The sequence below is a fragment of the Pristis pectinata genome, chromosome 7 (genome assembly GCF_009764475.1).
Source record: "Pristis pectinata isolate sPriPec2 chromosome 7, sPriPec2.1.pri, whole genome shotgun sequence".
Taxonomy (NCBI): domain Eukaryota; kingdom Metazoa; phylum Chordata; class Chondrichthyes; order Rhinopristiformes; family Pristidae; genus Pristis; species Pristis pectinata.
In genome coordinates this window covers 48756514-48777274 of record NC_067411.1, presented here as the reverse complement: position 1 = coordinate 48777274, position 20761 = coordinate 48756514, and the positions used below count along the sequence as shown (strand labels likewise).

General features: G+C 40.3%; 1 protein-coding gene across 1 annotated transcript in view; it reads right to left on the bottom strand.

Annotated features, from left to right (window-relative positions):
- chrna8 (cholinergic receptor, nicotinic, alpha 8) overlaps positions 1–20761 on the bottom strand; it is a 313552-nt gene that overhangs the window by 97947 nt on the left and 194844 nt on the right. The window contains exon 5 of the mRNA XM_052019719.1: positions 13972–14081. Coding sequence (XP_051875679.1) covers positions 13972–14081 — 110 coding nt within the window. The remainder of the gene's footprint in view (positions 1–13971; positions 14082–20761) is intronic.

The window sequence follows — 20761 nt, the reverse complement described above, 5'->3', positions numbered from 1 at the left end:
AATGACCCTTCAATCAAATGTCCTATGCTATAACACTATTATTGCCACAACTTTTATCACAATAGCAAAAATAGTCTCCTTCTCTCATAGATATTCCCTTTGTCCTATCTATCTCTCCCCCACCTTCTCTGCAACTTAAAATCAACATACTTTCTCTCTTTCTTAGTTCTGATGAAGAGTCTGTGATCTAAAATGCTAGCTCTCCTTCTCTTTCCGCACATGCTGCCTGAGTTTTTCCAACATTTTCTGCTTTTATCCCATTTGAAAGTTGCTGTGAATTTGTTCCCACTTTTCAGGGAGTCTTCTAGATCATAATAGCTCACAGCTAACAGAAATTCCCTTTCTTAATCCATTACTTCTTTTGCCAATTATTGTAAATCGTCAAATGTATTATGTTCAATTTTTCAACTTGTCAAAGTGAATTTTAAACTCAGCATTCGAGTACAATAACAATCAAATCATTAGATCCTTCCTAATGGTAGATTTTCTAGTAACCTTGACTGATTCTTCTCATTCCAATAATTGTACCTTGAAGAAAGCCTGATTGAAATCACTCATTCAATAAACCATTTTAATTGAGGATAGACTGGTCAATGGCAGGTTTGATATTCTGGGTATCAAGCATGTCATTGGCCAGTCTATGTTGTTCATTACATTGCTACTTTAATGGAAATAATCCGTTGGTTCCTGATCTAATTATAACTTTGAAATTGTTCAGGTATAGCATATATTTGTGGAGTATTTCAGAGCAAGCCAGTTACATAGAGTGTTCTTAACACGGCTGGATAATATTCAATCATTGCTTGCCTTTGTACTGATATGTCAACTTTTTCATTGGTTCCAAGAATTCACCTGGACCGAGAGGTGTATCTAACCTCTGGACCTTTCAGCTGATGTTGCTGAGTGTTACCGATAAATTGCTTTTGTTGATATATCCATTCGGGAGCTGCTACCTGTCCTGGATTAAAGACCATTGTTTAGAAAAATGTACAAGAAAATCCTGAGTACTGGTGAGTTCATTTAATACTGAAATGCAGTCTTATACAGAGCCAAATTAGTGCACAGTTGTCAATTCAGTTATCTCAGATGGTTAAGTATTGGTGGAAAATTCATATTGTTATTTGCCTAAAGGCACTCTCATCCAGCCCAGTGAGGTCACTAATACAATTCCAGGTTTATGGTTCTGCTCAGTACTGGGAGGGTATTACACTGGGGTCAAATTTCCAATGAGGCATTAAACAAACCCATGTCTACTCTCTCAGCTGGACTTTCAATACCCTTGTTGTTGTTTCAGAATCCTGGTGATTGAAAATCAAAATAAAACTGCAGATGCTGCAACACTCAAATGAAAACAGAAAGTACTGGAAACATTCAGTAGGTTCAGGGCCGCCTGACCTGTTGAGTGTTTCTAACAATTTCTGTTATAATTTGAGATTCCCTGGCTATCTGGCTAGTATTTACCAGCTAATAAGCATTAGAATCAGAAAATGTTACAGCATAGAAATGAACTCTTTCAGCCCACCTCACCCTTGCTGACTGTGTTGCCTATCTACACTAATCCATTTGCTGCATTATGCCATATCCTCTACACCTTTCCTATCTAAGTATCTTCCCAAATGCTTTATAAACATTTTAATTGTATAAGCTTCCACCACATCATCTGGCAGCTCCTTCCAGATAACACACCCTCTGTGTGAAAAACCTCAGATCTCCTTAAGCTTCTCCCCTCTCCACCTTAAGTCTGTGCCCTCTAGTTCTAGATTCCCCTGTCAGGAAAAAAAAAACTCTGACTATCTATCCTAACTATGGCCCCTCATAATTTTATAAACCTCAATAAGGTTACTCCTCAGGCTCCTACATTCCAGTGAAAATAAACCGAGCCTATCAATTTCTCCTCATAACTATAACCTTAATTCCAGGCAACATCCTATTGAAATCACCTCTGCAGTATGTCAACACACTTGGATCCCTTGTGCCTTAACTTTCTGGACCAGCCTACCATGTGGTACCTTGTCAAAAGCCAATACTGAAATCAACATAAACCATGTCTACCACTCTGACTTCATCAATTTTCTTAGTTTCCTCCACAAAAATAAGCAATCATATTTGTAAGACATCATCTTCCCTGCACAAAACCATGCTGACTCCTCCTAATTGGTCCCTACCATTCCAAATATGCATAAATCCGAGCACTCAGAATCTCTCCAACAGCTTCCCTACTACTGATGTAAGGCTCACCAGCCTGCAGTTTCCAGGCTTATCTCTCCCAACCTTTTAGAACGAGAGATCAATACTAACTATTCTCCAATATTCAAGTACCTCACCCATAGTTAATAAAGATGCAAAAATCTTTCATCAGAGCCACAGCAATCTCTTCCTTTTCTTCCTTTAGCATCCTGAGTTAGATCCATCAGGATAGATCCTGACAGGCCCTAATATGTGCCAATATTTCTAAAACTTCCTCCTTCTTAATACAGAAATGCTCCCAGAATCAGAGAGTACCCCTTAAACTCTCCAGTTCCCACTCCCTGGTGAATAATATTGAGGAGTGTTCATTTAGGACCCTCGCTCCCATCCTCTGGCTCCACACATACACTACACGTTTGGTTCTGATGGGATTTACTTTTTCATTAGTTATCCTCTGCTTCCAAAATATTTATGAAAAGATTTAAGGATTCTCCTTAATCCTACTTGCCAAAGGTTATTTAATGGCCCCTTTTTGCCTTCGTAATTTCTTTCTTTCTTAAGTCCTCTCCTATTTCTCCTATAAACCTCAGGACTTCTTCAGTACTAATTTCCTATACCTGACATATGTTTCCTTCTTTTCCTTGATCAAACCTTTAATATCCTTCGTTAACTATATAAACATTACTTTGCTGTTTGGAATTTCATTGTATGCACTATCCCTAAAAACCTCTATTTCCCATTAATAAACCAGATTCTACCACCCCAGGACAGAAACCTCTGTGCTCTCAGGAAGCAAATGTGATCACAGAGAGAACGTGCAAACTCTGCATAGTCAACACCTGAGGTTAGAATTGAACCCAGGTCCCTGGAGCTGTGTGTGAGGCAGCAGCTCCATTAGCTCTCATTGTGTTGTCTTTAAGTGGAGCAGTGATCTGCCAGCCCCCACATCAGATGAATGACCCAGTTGGCATCATCAATGTCCCGCGACCCGGGGATTTAGATTCATCCCAGGTCAGTGTGTTGGATGGGAGTTTCTGGCTTGGCCCAGCCTGTACCACAGTAATGACAGTCCTGAGCAGTTCTGGGGTCTGCATTTACACGTATTAATTCAATCATTTCATTTTACTGTTCCCCAACAGTGGCCGTCAGCATTCACTGTGTCGCCAAAAAAATCAGTCAAAGTCAAATAAACATCATAGTGTTATGTTAAGGCTTATGATAAGACTGCAACTACTACCTTCAGAAGGAAAAACACTGCATTCTTCTAAAACCTTTCAGGAGCTTAGATCATCTCAAAATGCTTTAACAGCCAAGGAAATTCAGTTTCCAAGTGTTTCTTTCACCCTTTGTCCCTGAGTTAATTTACTGTGTTTCCATCCTTTCCTTTTGATAACAAGGAATATACAAACATAAGAAATGGCAGCAGCTGTGGCCCTTCAACTCTGCTCCACCAGTCAAGTGAGACTGTGGCTGATCTTCCATTTGTCTGCATGATCTACTTGTCCCTTTATTCACTTGGAGCTCAATCAATATCATTCTTAAATGTGATTGAACATGCAGGTGCCAAAAATTCAAAACTCTCTGAAAAATGAAATTTTTGCTCAGTTCCAATCCTTTTTCTTGTGACTATGACCCCTAGATTTAGACATTCTACTTCTAAATGAATGCATTATTTGCAGAACTATGGTTGAGAAGCTGTATCACTGTGTTAAGGTGATGCCTTTAGTTTATTTTTAAAATGAGCTTCTGAAAAACTGCAAGGGTGAAATATTATCTCAAAATTTCTCTGACGTGTTAAGTTATTTGAGAGATTAAATTCCTAAGTGGGATTTATTCGAGGTTTTCTTTTCTTCCCTGATAATTGGCTATTTTTGAATGTTTTGTATTATAAAGTCTTTCCTGAAATCATACATATCTCCAAATTTCATATGATACCACTGTAGTTGGCCTATCTCAAATAACAATGAGTCAGAGTACTGGAAGGAGATAGACAGCTTCGTAACATGGTGTCACGACAACAACCTTTCCCTCAATATCAGCGAAACAAAAGAGCTCGTCATTGACATCATGAAGGGGGGGGGGGGGTGCAGTGCACATGCTCCTGTCTACATCAATGGTGCTGAGGTCGAGAGGGTTGAGAGCTTCAAGTTCCTTGGAGTAAACATCACCAATAGCCTGTCCTGGTCAAACTATGTAGACATCACGGCCAAGAAAGCCTCTACTTCCTCAGGAGGCTAAAGAAATTTGTATGTCCCTGTCAACCCTTACCAATTTTTGTCGATGCACCATAGAAAGCATCCTATCTGGATGCAACACAGCTTGGTATGGCTCTGCCTGTGACAACAAGAAACTGCACAGAGTTGTGGACACAGCTCAGCACATCATGGAAACCAGCCTCCCCTCCTTGGACTCTGTCTATATTTCTCACTGCCTTGGTAAAGCAACCACCATAATCAAAGACCCCACCCACCCCAGACATTTTCTCTTCTCCCCTCTCTCATTGGGCAGAAGATACAAAAGCCTGAAAGCACATACCACCAGGCTCAAGAACAGATTCAATCCCACTGTGATAAGACTATTGAATAGTTCCCTTATATGATGAGATGGACTCTTGACCTCACAATCTACCTTGTTATGACCTTGCACCTTATTGTCTACCTGCACTGTTTTTTCTCTGTAGCTCTTACACTTTATTCTGCATTCTGTTATTGTTTTACCTTGTGCTACCTCAATGCACTGTGTAATGAATTTATCTGTATGAAGGGTATGCAAGACAAGTTTTTCACTATACCTCGGTACATGTGACAATAATAAACCAATTCCAATTCATTCTTTTTTATTTGTATTCCTACTGATTCAAATACAGAGGAATCGATCAGTTCTGGGAGAATGGACCAGATGTTCAGCAATCTAGTCAGATTTTTATTTGCTCTTTTTTTATAAAGAATTAAAGTACATGCAAATCCAACAAAATTGAAATCTGGCATCAACAAATTTGCGCAAAGTCCCAACAGTCACTGAGACACAGATGACTAGTGGTAATAAGGTTATCACATTATCATTCTGGCATTGTTAATAAGCTGCAATGATGAAACTTGCCAAGAATGATCAAATCATCAGCACTCTGATATTTTATATTGCTCCCTTTTTCATGAATAAGTTGCCAATTTATTTTGATAGTCTGCATTAAGGTATGACCCATGATATCAAGAAGTTTTAATTCATATTCTTTAATGTATACATTATTGAGTACCAACAGCAATAAGTATGTTGCCTTGTAGATATGGCCCAAAGAGAAACCACTACATAATATTTATAGTATATATACAGAAAATTAAAATATAGATAATTACAGTGAAAGTTAATCTACTTTGGCCAGCTGGTGGTTTTAAGCTGCTTCAATTTTATTTTCAAACTTTGCTCTAACTGCAAGGTTTTATATAGACCAGAAATTAGAAATCAATCCCATTATGCTCTGTTCAAATCACGCAGAGGTATCCATTAATGTCCATATTATTAGTCTTGATGGAATTATCGACATAACAATAATGCATCTAATTGTCTTAACAATTATCTTAAAAGGTGTACTCAGTCCCATTTAAACAGTTAAATCAAAAGGTTCAGATTTTGAAATAGGTCAAATCTATGGTTGGGAATTATTGTGACAAATTGAACAACAAATTTGAAGCCTAAACCACCTGGAAGCCTTAACTGGAAATCATAAACCTTTGGGTATTCTGCCAAATTTGTGATTTATTACCCTACAAATCACTGTCACATTATGTAGAGCTTTCTCTTTCCGCTTTTTTAAATGGTTTAACATGGCCAGAATGGTGATGAGAGAATGTCACACTTGTTGGAACAAAGGCTCTGAATTTCCATTCCATGTTCGCCATGTCCTGTCATTATTCCGATGGGAGTTACTGAGGAAATCAATTCTTTAGACTATTTTTTATTCATTCATGCCATTTCTTTCCTTTTTTCATGGACCCACTTAGCCCACTGCTTTACTCTCTCTACACTCATGACTGTGTGGCTAGGCACAGCTCAAACACTATCTACAAATTCACAGATGGCACCACTGTCGTTGGCAGAATCTCAGATGGTGATGAGGAGACGTACAGGAGTGAGATAGATCGGCTGGTTGAGTAGTGTCGCAACAACAACCTCACCTTCAACATCAGCAGAACCAAGAAATTGATTGTGGACTTCAGGAAAAGGAAGCTGGGAGAACACACACCAGTCTTCATTGAGGGTTCAGCAGTGGAAAGGGTGAGCAGCTTCAGGTTCTTGGATGTTAACATCTCAGAGGATCTATCCTGGGCACAACACATTGATGTAATCATGAAGCAGGTACGCCAGTGGGTCTACTTCGTTGGGAGTTTGAGGAGATTTGGTATGTCACCAAAGACTTGCAAATTTCTTTTGATGTGTTGTGGAGTGCATTCTGACTGGTTGCATCACCGCCTGGTATGGAGGCTCCAATGCACAGGATTGAATGAGGCTGCAGAGGGTTGTAGACTCAGCCAGCTCCATCATGGGCACAACCCTCCCTGCCATCGTGGACATCTTCAAGAGGTGGTGCCTCAAGAAGGAGACATACACCATTGACCCTCACCATCTGGTACATGGCTCCTTCACATTATTACCATCAGGGAGAATGTACAGGAGCCTGAAGACCCACACTCAGTGTTTCAGGAACAGCTTCTTCCTCTCCATCATCAGATTTCTGAACGCCATGAACCCATAAACACTTCCTCGTTATTCCTCTTTTGCACCATTTATTTATTTTTGTAACTTATAATAATTTTTATGTATCTGTGTCTTGCACTGTACTGCTGCCACAAAACAACAAATTTCACGACATATGTCAATGATAATAAACCTGGTTCTGATTCTGATTCTGACCCTTTCATGGACTTTTTGGTTGCATCTATATCCTGTGTGAAGTTGCAACTCCTCTAACAGAAATGAGTTCCCCATTTTAATTACCATCTGGATTATATTACATTTATGTATTTTAGTCTTGTCCCTGTCTGCAAGTGGAAACAACTTCTTAAGATTAGATCTATCAAGCATTTTCATGATGTCAAAGCCTCTTTTTTCCAGGAGAAATAACTGTTTAGTCTTTCCCTTAAGTATATCTTTCTTGATTACTCTATTTGAAGTTTCACAAGAGCACTGGTAATCATTTTTAATATTTTACACTCAGATAGTACTTTCAATTCTTAAATTAATGCAACCATTTGAATATTTTTTTTCTGATAGGAAGGGCAGACCAAAATATTATTGCACACAGTCTAAAAATGCTGGCGCTGAACAGCTGAAATAAAAGCCAAGACTTCTGGAAATACTAAGAGGTCAGATGCATTTAAAAGTTTCAGCTTGATGATCTTAGAGCAGAACCAGAAGATTGCCCAGAAATTCACTTGCATTGCTCTATTCTTTTTCAGCACAATGCATTTGAAAGTAGACTTTTTTCTCTAAAATAGAACCTGATTATGAAGGGTTCAGATCTTAATCAAGCCCCTCCTGAAATTTGACTGGACTGATGGGGTCATTGCTGCAGCTGCGATGTATACATCTGATCTCTCTTTCAATCCCCAACTGACCATTCCCATACCCAGCCCTTATCCCTTGTGAATCTGAGTGTCAGTCTGACTCAGTAGGGCCTGACATCTCAGGCCTCAGATTGTCTGAATTTCGGCCACCGCTGAGTATAGATCTGGCAAGTATAGACCACTTGCAGGATCCATGAATTCTTAGATCAGTGAGCTTTAAGGTGCAAAGAAATCAGCAAGGAATCAAGAACAAAAGAGAATCTCTGTGATAGATAAGATAAGATATTTATTTATTGGTCACATGTACATCGAAGCACACAGTGAAATGTGTCTTTTTGCATTAGTGAGTATGTGCTGGGGGCAGCCTGCAAGTGTCGCCACTCTTCTGGCGCCAACATAGCATGTCCACAGCTCCTAAACTGTATGTCTTTGAAATGTGGGAGGAAACTGGAGCACCCGGAGGAAACCCACGAGACACAGGGAGAATGTACAAACTCCTTACAGACAGCAGCAGAATTGAACCCGGGTCACTGGCACTGTAAGAGCGTCACGCTAACTGCTACACTAGACGTGGTGAAAGATAGGAGAGATTAGATGACAAGAGGAATGACAGTGCAAGGCAAATATGGGTGGGACTGGGACAAGAACTGAGACAGACAATGGATCTACCATGGGTGAAAATAAGATTAGGAGAACTCTGAAAGCAGTGAACTCAGTGCTCTGCATAGAAATCTGCAGTCCTCCTATTTGGAAGAGGAACCTCAAAGTTGGAAGTTAGAGATACAAATTTTTTGGAATTATTTTGAGGATCTGGGCATTGCAGGCAAGGGCAGCATTTATTTCTCACCCTCTATTGTTCTTGTAAAGGAGGCAGTGAGTTTCCTTCATGACCAGCTGCAGTCCTTTAGTGCTTTTGGTGATGGAGTTTCAGAATTTAGATCCATTGACAATAAAGGCCTGGCAATATATTTCCAAGTCAGGATGGTGTGTGACTTTGGGGAGAATTTGCAGGTGGTCGTGTTCTTGTACAACTACTGCCTTGTTATTGGTGATAGAAGTCTTGGTTTTGGAGATGCTGTTGGAATACTCTGGGCAAGTAACCGCAGTGCATTTTGTAGAGGTGGACACTGCAGTGATTGTGCACTGGTGGTGGAGGAAATGAATGTTTAGGGTGGTTGATGGGGTGCCAATCAAGTGGATGCCTTATAAAGGATGGTTATAGAGTCATAAAGTCAGAGTGTCATACAGAACAGCAATTAGCCTTTCAGTATATCATGGTCCCATTGTTCAACAACCCTCCCCAGAGCCCTGCCATTCATGTGTATGTCCTACTCGAGCTTAACTTCCCAAAATGCATCACTTCACACTGGTCAAAGTTAAATTCCATCTGCCATTCCTTTGCCCAATTTCCCAGTTGATCTAGAAACTGTTGCAACCTTAAACAACCTTCTTCACTGTCCACTAATCCACCAATTTTGGTGTCAGCTGCAAATTTACTAATCATGCCAACTACATTCTCATCCAAATCATTACTGTGTATGACAAACAACAGGGGACCTAGCACTCATCCCTGTGGCACACCACTGCTCACAGGTCTCCAATCTGAAAAACAACCCTCCACTACCACGGTCTGACTCCTACCACCAAGCCAAATTTGAATCCAATTGACCAGGTCACCCTGGATTCCATGTGACTTAACCTTCCGGGCAATCCTACCATGCAGGACCTTGTCAAAGACATTGTTAGAGTCCACACAAACAATATCTACCACCTAGTCTTCATCAATCCTTTTGGTCACTTCTTCAAAAAACTCAGTCAAATTCATGAGACATGATTTCCCACACACAAAGCAATGCTGACTATCCCTTATCAGCCCTTGCCTTTCTAAATACAGATAGATCCTGTCTTTCAGAATCCCCTGCTGTAACTTTCCCACCACTGATGTAAGGCTCACCAGCCTTTAGTTTTCTGGCTTGTTCTTGCGGTTCTTCTTAAATAAAGGCACACCCTCCAGTCTTTCAATACCTGACCCATGGCTAATGAAGATACAAATATCACTACCAGGGCCCCAGCAATTTCTTTCCTTACTTCCCACAACAACCTAGCATACACCTAGTCAGGCCCTGGGGATTTATCCACCCATATGCGCTGCAAGAGTGCCAACATCTCCTCTATCATAATATTAATATGTTTCAGGACATCACTGTTTTCTTCACTGAATTCCTCCATGGAAAGTAAAAATGAGAAGTATTCATATAAGACCTTGCCCCCCTCCCAAGGCTCCACACGTAACTGACCACACTGATCCTTAAGAGGACTTCTCTTTTTAGTTACTTTTTTACTCTTAATATACATACACAATCTTTTAAGATTCTCCTTTATCTTATCTGCCAAAGCTATTGCATGTCTCTTTTTCACGATCCTAATTTTCTTCTTAAGTGTACTCCTACATCCCTTATACTCCTCAAGGGATTCACTTGATCCCAGCTCCCTATACCTGACCCATATCTCCTTCTTTTTCCTGACCAGAGCCTCAATATCCCTTGTCAACCAGGGTTCCCTAATCCTTTCAGCCTTGTCCTTCACTCTAACAAGAACATGCTGGCTCTGTACTCTCCCTATCTCACTTTTAAAAGCCTCTCAATTGCCAGACATCCCTTTGCCGGCTCTTCCTCTCCCAATTGACCTTTGCAAGTTCCTGTCTAATGCCATCAAAATTAACCTTGTCTGAATTTAGGACTTTAATTTGTGGACCAGTCCTATCTTTTTTCATAATTATTTTAAAGCCAATAGAATTATGGTCACTTGTCCCAAAGTGGTCCACCACTGACACTTCAGCCACTTGCCCAACCTTATTTCCTCTTCTAATTCTAAGCCCCGTCTAATTCTTCAGCACTATGATTGTCCCAGTCAATATTAGGGAAGCTAAAATCACCCATTATTCCTACACCTATCTTTAGTTTCCCTACATATTTGCTCCTCTAATTCTCGCTGACTACTGGGGCAGTGATAGTATAACCTCATCAAATTGATCACCTCTTAATTATTTCACCCACATATTTCACCTTTTTTGTTCCACCTACATAGCCACATTGCATTGCTCCACTCAGAATATCCTCTTTAATATTGCAGTCACCTTTTCCCTAATCAATATTTCAACTCCTCCTCCTCCCTTACCTCCATCTCTATCATACCTGTAGCATCTGTAACCAGGAACATTGAGCTGCCAGTCCTGCCCATCCCTCAACCGTGTTTCCATAAAAGCTATATTATCATAATTTCATGTGCTGAGCCATGCCCTGAGTTCACCTGTCTTACCTGTCAGGCCTCTTGCATTAAAGTAAATGCAATTTAACCAACCTGACCTTTCTTGCTCCCTGTTCTGCCCTTGACTTTCCTGCCTACTGGACTTGCTTGTTTTAACTTCTATATTTGCTTCAACATTCTCATCTGAACCACTATGACCTGAGTGGTTCTAGCAAATCTTCACACCAGGATATTGGTCTGCCTCCAGTTCAGGTGCATCCCTCTTGTAGAAGTAAACTCTGCCCCAGAAGTTGAGTTTTTTGGGTGTTGTTGGCTTTGTATACATCCCTACAAAAGGAAAGTATGCCATCAAACTCCTGACCCATGCCATGGTGGAAAGGCCTTGGAGTGTCAGGAGGTGTGTCATCCAGCATAGTCTACCCAGCCTTTGACTTGGTTTTGTAGCCACAGTATTTGTGACTGGTCCAGTTGAGTTTTTGGTCAAAGGGACTTCCGTGGATATTGATGGTGAAGGACTCAGTGATGGTAGTCCCATTGAATGTCAAGAACACATGGATCCAGGGACATGAATTCAATCCCGACCTCCTGTACTGTCTGTGTGGGTTTCCTCTGGGTGCTCTATTTTTGTCCCACATCCGAAAGACATGCTGATCAGTAGGTTTATTGACTATTGTAAATTGCCCCTAATCTGTTTTTGAGTGAACCACAGACCACACAATCAGCTCTATGAAACTGTTTCCAATAGTAAATAAAACAAAGGTTACACATGGCTTGATGCATTTTCATTATTTTCAAAATTAGGCCCATTTATCTGCATCTTCAGCATTCAAATAATGAGCTGGCATTTTGCCATCTATGTGACTTCAATGAATTCCTGTTTCTAAATAAAACAGAAAACAGTATTAAAATCAAATTTGACTTTCACCAAAACAGCTGCAGAAGGTTTCTTCCAAAAAGATTCACAGGTGATTCTTTGAACTCATTTTCCAGGACTGGGCATTGCTAGCAAGGCAGCATTATTGTCCATTCTTATTTACCCTTGAGAAGGTGGTGGTGAGCTGCCTTCTTGAACAACTACAGTCCTTCTGGACAGAGTGTGGTCACAGTGTTGTTGGGGAGGGAGTTCCAAGATTTAGACGCAGTGATGTTGAATGAACAGTGATAAATTTCTATCTCAGAATGATCTGCAACTTGGAGGAAAATTTGCTGGTGATGGTGATGGTATCCACATGTACTTACTGCCCTTGTGTTTCTTGATGGTTGAGGTCTCAGGCCTGGGAGATGCTATTGGAGTAGCCTGGGTGAGTTGTAGAAATCTGGATGTTTTAGTTAAAAGAAATGGATGAGAAATTGAGCATGGAAGAAGTTTCAAGTAGTGGTTCAGGTGAAACCATTTGGAAGCAGATGTCACATCATGTCAGCTACAGTATCTATGCATATTGGCAAGAGTGGTGAAAGAGCAAAAGGGAGATGTGGAAGATGATTGGGGCTGAGAGAGGAGAGGCAATGTTCTGGGTAAGGACAGACAGATGAGGGGTTGGTAATTAGAGCATACATTTTGTCTATCTAAAGAGACTATGCTAAGGAAAAGGATGCTTTCATAAAGTCACTGAGCAGGGCATAAGAAGGGAGTAGAAAGAATTCAGAGAAACCACATTTCCCTGTCATTTAGCAGACTGTAGAAACTGTACAATTTGGGGTAAGCATATTGCAATATATATTTGATTCAGGATAGAAGTTTCAACAAACATTGGAAATCATCTCACTGTAGATTTACCATAATATGAAAAGATTGTTTCATTCATGACAAAGTGCCACTTCGTGACTAAACTTCATAAGAGGGGGATTTCCAAAAAAACATGATTACAAAAGCAAAATACCATCGATGCTGGAAATCTGAATAAAAATAGAAAATAGTAGAAATGCTCATTAGGGCAGGCATTATCGGTGAACAGAGGAACAGAGGTAATATTCCAGATGGGTGATCTTTTCGAAGGTCATTAACCTGAAATGTTAACTCTGTTCCTCTCTCCACAGACGCTGTACAGATAGTTCTGCTATGACGCCTGTTTCCATGATCTGATTTGGTTATAACGTGATTGATGGATTTGGAAACCTTATTTGCATTATGCAGGCTGCATTAATTATACCGTGATCAGGATCAGGAAACCTGTTTAAATCTGTGTTTTACACGCAGCTACAACCCATTCTGCCATAACATGACTTTCTATTACTTGAGATTTCTTAGGAACGTAATTATCAGGTTATAGCAGAACTACCCATATTTCCAGCTTTTTCTGTTTTTATTCTTGACAAGCACTTCAATTGCCATGTTACCCTACATACTTCCTATGAATAGTGTATTTTGTAGTTTATGGAAACCTTGCAATGGTTCTATCCAAATCATCAATACTATTTACAATGGAAGCAAAAAACTGCAGATGCTGAAAATCTGAAAAAAAACAGTAAATGCCAGAAGTCAGTCAGCAGGTCAGGAGACATCTGGAATAGATGTTTCAAGTTAATGACACTTCAACAGAGTCTGATTAAAGGTTATTGACCAAAAATGTTATTCTATTTCTTTCTCTACATATGCTGCTTGACCTGCTGAGTGTTTCTGGCATATCCACTTTTTCATAATTGGTTTTCCCATCAACTGTGGCTGACATCAGAGTTTTCAATACACTCTACAAGACTTTTTCTGCATTAATAGTAAATTGATTTTATGGATGTGTGCAAGAAACATGTTCTGGGACTTTTTTTTAGAAAAACTTAATTTGCTCTGGATTTGTTCAGAACAATTGCCTATAAAACCATCCCCATTAAACATGCCATATAGTAACAACTATGTGTTTTGTTCCACTTCCAAAATTTAATTCTGCAGTTGCCACTGGGAATGAATTTCCAGGCAATAGGGTGTTGAACATTCGGAGAAAGGTAATTATTTACGTCTCACCTGTTGTATAGGAGAATATCGGGGACCCACACGTGATCTGATGGAAAGCGTACTGTTCGAATACCACCATATTCGGTTATATTCCACCTTAAGTACCAGTCTGTCCAATGCTATTTAAAGTAATATACATGTTTTAATATAAGTACATGTTAACAAAGAAAAAATAATATCTTTTCATACAATTTTAAATTATTCCCTCCTGCCATATCCTTCCCCACTTACTACCTGATACTGGCTTTCACATTGTCTTCAGAGTGATTACACCTTGACAGACTTTATTGATGAAGAAACAACTGAGACACTTACATCCTGAGGTTGCAAAACAGCTACAGAAATACAATACTGTCATTTGTTATCCTTTTCCTTTCTTCCTTCTCTTTTCATTTTTCATCTCTCCTCCTTTACTTGTGCAACAGAATGGTCAGGTCACTTGCTTGCAGGTGTCATGTGATATGGCGCTGCAACAGGAAGATGTGTCTTTCCTCTTTATTGGGGCAACCTGGGCTTCCCTTCACTATTCTACTCCAAAACATGGATGAAGATGATCATCCTTGTTGTGGGAAATACTGTAGTTAAAGCCACTCACTGTGGCAGTCCCAGTGTTGGAGATGACACAAGCATTTTCAATGCACCATGATAATAGAATGTTCCCCATTCCATAATAATATCCAATGGAGGACTTGGATAATTGAATGAAACAAAATACAGGATTTGTTTTTAATAAAAAGATTTCAATAGGTCTTCTTTTAGCAAGAAATAGGAACAATTTTAACTCCCTTACCCAACAAAAATGGGCTACAGGAGTTCAGATGGAGTGGGGCAATTTCCCTTTTCTTTCTCAACCAGTCAATTTCTATTGGAAAGCAAAACACCCACCCAAACTTCCAAGCGTTTGTGCAGATTGTTGTCCTGCATATTGGAGCTTGATGAGACTTAATCTGCTGCTGACTTTGCAGGCTACTTCCCATTGACTGCCTTCATGCAGGGAAAGGCAAAACAAAAGACTTAGACTTCCTTGGGATGCATCAAATGTGCTTTCTGCCCAGTTACGTCAGAAATGCAATTACAATTCCTTCAAACCGCAAAATGACAAGGACCAAACAATCTGCTTTAAGGATACTCATCGAGAGAATGGAACACTGGGATAAATACTTTGTCCTTTGTCAGCAGAGTGGCATGGAATCTTTTCTATCTCCCAATGAAAGCAGACTAGGGTCTCAGTTTAACATCTCATCCAAAAGACAGATCATGCCACAGTGCCACACTCCTCAGTAAAAGCCAACATGTTTGCTGCTGGGGTGATTACAATTGCCCAGGCTGAGCGTGGCCAGGCAGACCATCCACTTGCCTTGCCTTGCCAGAGTTAAAATTTCCCCAAAATGCTCTGAGTTAGTGAAAGGAGTCATGTTGGCAGCTCACGTTCTCAACTCAGTGGCCAGCAGAATTATGTGGCTCTCTGCTTTTCAAATGCAGCTAGTAATTCTGCTGCTTATACAGTACTTAAATAAGGCATAGACTGCAGTAACTGAATACCAAGCAGGATTTGAATTTTCACTGAAGGAGATTGTTTAGTTTTGCTGGAATTATTTAACCACACAGGGAGTGACAAGTACAATATTTCCTAATTTGCCAGCAGGCTTGAGCATATACTGTGTTGAGAGGGAGTCCAGGCCAGTTCATGTCACGATCCTTATGTGGGTGATTAGCAACACACTGCAGTTTATTTTTCTAAGTTTAGAAGGATACCATAAGGTGCATCATCATGCAACCTGCTGATAGCATTGCATTGAAAATGGATCATCCTGTCCCTCAGAATTCCCTCCAGTAACTTCCCCACTACTGATGTCAGACTAATCAGCCTATAGTTCCCTGGCTTCTCCTTGCTACCTTTCTTAAGCAATGGAACAACATTAGCCACCTTCCAGTCTTTAGGAACTTCTCCAGTGGATAATAATGAAGCAAAAGTCTCCACAAGGGCCTCCGCTATTTCTTCTCTAGCCTCCCACAAAGTCCTAGGATGAACTCAGTCAGGCCCTGGGGATTTATCCACCTTAGTGCACTGTAAGGTTGCAAATACCTTCTTCCTGGTATTATGAATGTTCTCCAGAACGTCTCCACTAGTTTCCCTTATCTCTTGAGCAACCTGTTTTCCTGCAACTTATTCTCTCTCTCTCTCTCAGGTGACACAGTGGTGCAGCTAGTGGAGCTGCTTCCTCACAACTCCAGTAATATGGGTTAAATCCCAACCTCTGGTGCTGTCTGTGTGGAGTTTGCATATTTTCCCTTTGACTGTGCAGGATTCCCAGATGCTTCAGTTTCCTCCTACATAACAAAAACATGTGAGCTGGTAGGTTAATTAGCCACTGTAAATAGGTGAGGGGTCGAATCTGTGGGGGGGGGGAGAATAAAATGAGATTGGTTTACAATTAGTTATTGTAAATAGATGCTTGCTAGTTGGTGCAGACTGTGGGCAGAAGGTCTTGTTTCCATGTTATATGACTATGACCCATGCCCATCAACTCTTCTTTGAGTCTTTTGTCACTTGCCAGCTATTTAACCTACCTGTCTTTGGGATATGGGAGGAAACACCTGGGTGAAACCTACACTGTTATAATCAAATGACACATAGAGAGCATTCAAGGTCATCTTGTAATCTGGGTCCCCAAACTATGAGGCAGCAGTACTAACTGCTGCATCACCACACCATCCTGCTTGAAAGATGGTGGCCTTTCAACGTAACAGGCTGAAGCAGCAATGGAGTGGACTAAAGCACCATGTACATCATTGCATCATAAACACACATAGATTGACACTGACTTATACACTCAGACAACAATTTGCAGCAATAGCCTGGCTTCTAGTCTACAAAATGTTTCTGTGTCCTTGGATATCATCTTAAAATGCAGGTGAGGAACATTTGTTGAAGGAAAATTGAATGTATAACCCCAACAGGAGTTGAATTTGCCCGAAGACCTGTTCTAGCAAGCAGCTTGTTATGATAGCACTGAACCTGTTCTGCCTGGGACTTGTATTAGCTGCAATGTATGTTTTCAAGTGTGTAAGTACATTCTTTGTTAATAATTAATCAAAAGTCAAGGACCATTGATTCTGCTAGCAAGATCCAACCAACATGAACACTTCAAAATATTAAGATTTCCAAGTTGAAGTCCGAGATCTATAAGGGGAAATGCATTTGTTTGCAGAGGGCAAAGGTTTAAAGTGAGAGGGGAAAGATTTAAAGGGGACCTAGGAGGCATGTTTTTCACACATATGGTGGTGGGTATATGGAACGAGCTGCCAGAGGAATTGGTAGAGGCGGGTACAATTACAATGTTTAAAAGACATTTGGACAGCTTCATAGATAGGAAAGGTTTAGAGGGATATGGGCCAAATGCAGGCAAATGGTTGGTTGGTTGGTTTGTTTGGGTATTATTATTGTCACATGAAGCAAGGTACAGCAAAAAGCATTTGTTTTGCATTCCATCCAGACAGATCACGCAATACATAATTACATTGTGGTAGTTAAATGAAAATAGAATACAGAATAATATATGGTTAGAGGGGATGCAGTACAGGTAGACAAATAAAGTGCAAGTGCCAAAACAAGGTAGATTAGGAGATCAAGAGTTCAAGAGTTCATTCTTTAGCATATGTGAAGTCCATTCAAGAGTCTGATAATGGTGGGATGGAAGCTATCTGGTGGTTTGTGCTCTCAGGCTTTTGTATTTTCTCCCCAATGGGAGACGGAAGAAGAGAGAATGACTGGGGTGAGAGGGATCTTTGATTACGTTAGCTGCTTACCCCGGCAGTGGCAAGTATATTTCGAGTCAATGGAGGACAGGATGGTTTGTGTGATGTACTGGACTGTGTTCCCCACTCTGTAATTTCTTGCGGTCTTGGGCAGAGAGTTGCCATACCAAGCTGTGGTGCATCTGGACAAGATGTTTTCTATGGTGCATTTATAAGAATTGTTAAGAGTTATTGGGGACATGCTGAAATTCCTTAGCATTCTGAGCAAGTAGAGTGTTGTGGCTGTTTTGGCTGTAACGTCCATGTGGCTGGACTAGGACAAATTGTTGGTGATGTTTACACCTAAGAACTTGAAGCTCTCAACCATCTCCACTTCAGCACCATTGATACAGACAGGGCTGTGTACTCCACCCCACTTCCTCAAATCAATGACCAGATCCTTCATTTTGCTGACATTGAGGGAAAGGATATTCTCTAGACACAATGTCACTAGACTCTCTATCTTCTTTCTGTATTCCATTTTGTCATTGCTTCAGGTCTGGCCCAGATCCAGAACGGAACTAGCTCAGGCAGACACCTTGGTCAGCATAGATAAGTTGGGCCAAAGGGACCTGTTCCATGCTATATAACTCTATGACTCTATAGGTCTTCTTTATCACTGAAGAACTGACTTTCAAAGCTCCACTGGAAGTGCACTATAAGTTAAGAAGCAGCATGTAGTGAATTAGCTCTAAATACCTGCCATGATCTAATATAATGACTCTGCCACTGCCTTAGGCTCTTTAATTCTCACAGCACCAAACCTGGCACCAGTTCGGCTGTTTCACTCTCACCATTTCCAACAATTCTCTGCCAAGTATAGAACACTTTTAGGAGGCTCTAGTGAATGTTGTGTAAAGTTGTGACTTTGATGATTTCTTCTCAAGGGAACATTCAGAGATGGAATCTACCTTGACCTTGAGGGACTCTTAATAAACTTGAATGGAACTGATGTCAATATGACATGTTCCCACTCGATGTCTCACATTAGAATTGTTTAAGGAATATTAAAAAAAAAGAAAACTTCATTCTATGCATCGTGATTCATCTTTGGAAAGAATCAGTTATATTCATATACTAATCGTATTTCTGTTTCTTTATGATACTGATGGAGGTCATTCAGCCAACTGAGTCTTACTAGCTCTCACAACCATTCCTCCCCTCAATCTCCCCTCAACCTATTCACTCTCATATGCCCATCAGCTCCCCCCTGATCCTCCTGCTACACATTACACCAGGGGCAATCAGAGTAGCCAATTAACCAATAAATCTGGACTTCTTTGGGATGTGGGAGGAAACCAGGAAACAAAGAGGAAACTGACACAGCCACTGAGAGAACATGCAAACTTCATACAGACAGAACAGGAGGTTGGGATTGAGTCTGGGTAACTGGAGCTGTGAGACAGCAGCACTACCTGCATTGTCACTGTGCTGGTTAATCCCATTTATAATTTATTTAAACAATAGAATCAATTCTGGTTTTAAAAATCATCTCAATTGCACTTTTATGGAGTTCCTGACCTATAAGTTCTATTACATAATGCATAGTTTATGTGTGCTACGTGGTAGAGTTATGTCTGACTGTGTTTAGCAAGGCCTGATCTGGTACTTATTCTGCAGTCAGTAATGCAGAGAAGTGCCCAGTGGACAGTGAGGGGCTAACAGCACCTAATGAATTCCTGAATACCGCCTCTATGATGCTCATACACACATGCATTGCTGGCACACAGTGCAGGCTAATCATATGGGAGCAAGTCTTCATGACAGATATGCCTTCTGCAGCCTCAAACTGAAGACAAGCTGCTTGAGCAGGCCCTAGGCTGTCGAGTCTGACAGTGGCTGCTCACTTGAAGTAGAGATAGTCATCCAGTTAATATCTTAATTACAATTATGGCTTTCTCTTGGATGCTCAAAATATTCCTTTACTCCGATCCCAAACCCCATTCCTCACCAATCCAGCACCTGCTTCAGATCATAACTCCCAGAACATTTAAGAAAGGACATTAAGGTGTTGAAAAGGACACAGAGGACATTTGCCAGAGTACACATGGAGGGATTACAGAAATTGAGACTGTTCTCCTTAGAGCAGTGAAAATGAAGAGAGGCTTTAATATTCTAATTGTGATGGTTTCAACAGAGTAACGAGAGAGAAATTGTCTCCACTGAAGGGAGGGACAGATAATTGCCAATTGAACCAGTGCACAGAATGTTTCTATCATGTAGAATGCAAGGGATGAAATGCTAATTCATTGAAAAGGGAAACTGATATGGGCTTGAGATAACAATGCACATCTGTGGTGAAAAATAGGTGGCTGTGACGAACTGGACAGTTCTTTCCAAAGAGATAGAATGGGCCAAATAGCAGTTCTGCGAGATTCCACAGTTCAATGACTCTGGTCCACAATGTTCTGAATCAGGGTTGTCCATTATAAACTGCTGTCTTTATTAGTTCTGTGTGCTGATTTCCAATACTCAAACCTTGCACAGACCCTTCTTCTTCTAACGTGGTCCCAAGTACTTCACATGAGAATATGTATTCAACAAACATTTCACTACGCAACAACTAAGGAGTTAAAGCAAGTAGGCAACTACATCTCACACACATTGCTTTTTGTTTTAGAATCTTACGAACAGCCTCGTCAATAAGTGCAGCTTGTTCAGATGAGCTTTCATGCTTAATAAAGATGTTTATTTCTTAATTTGCTATTTATTAATCATATCTGGATTCTGATTTAACCATAAATGGCTAGTGACTGCATTTATGTAAATGATCATCAATATTAAAGCAATGTGGCATTGCAGGAATTTCAATTTCTAATTTGCAAATTTGAAGATAATTTTACTTCAAGCTGTATTTTCCAGCAATTTCAGGTACCTGCATCTCTGAGGGTAGTGTGGAAGATAATAACCTGACATCGGCTACTCACTTGAAGTAGAGATTCTCATTCAGTTAATATCTTAATCATAATTATGGCTTAAATTATAAAGGGAGGAGGGGCTT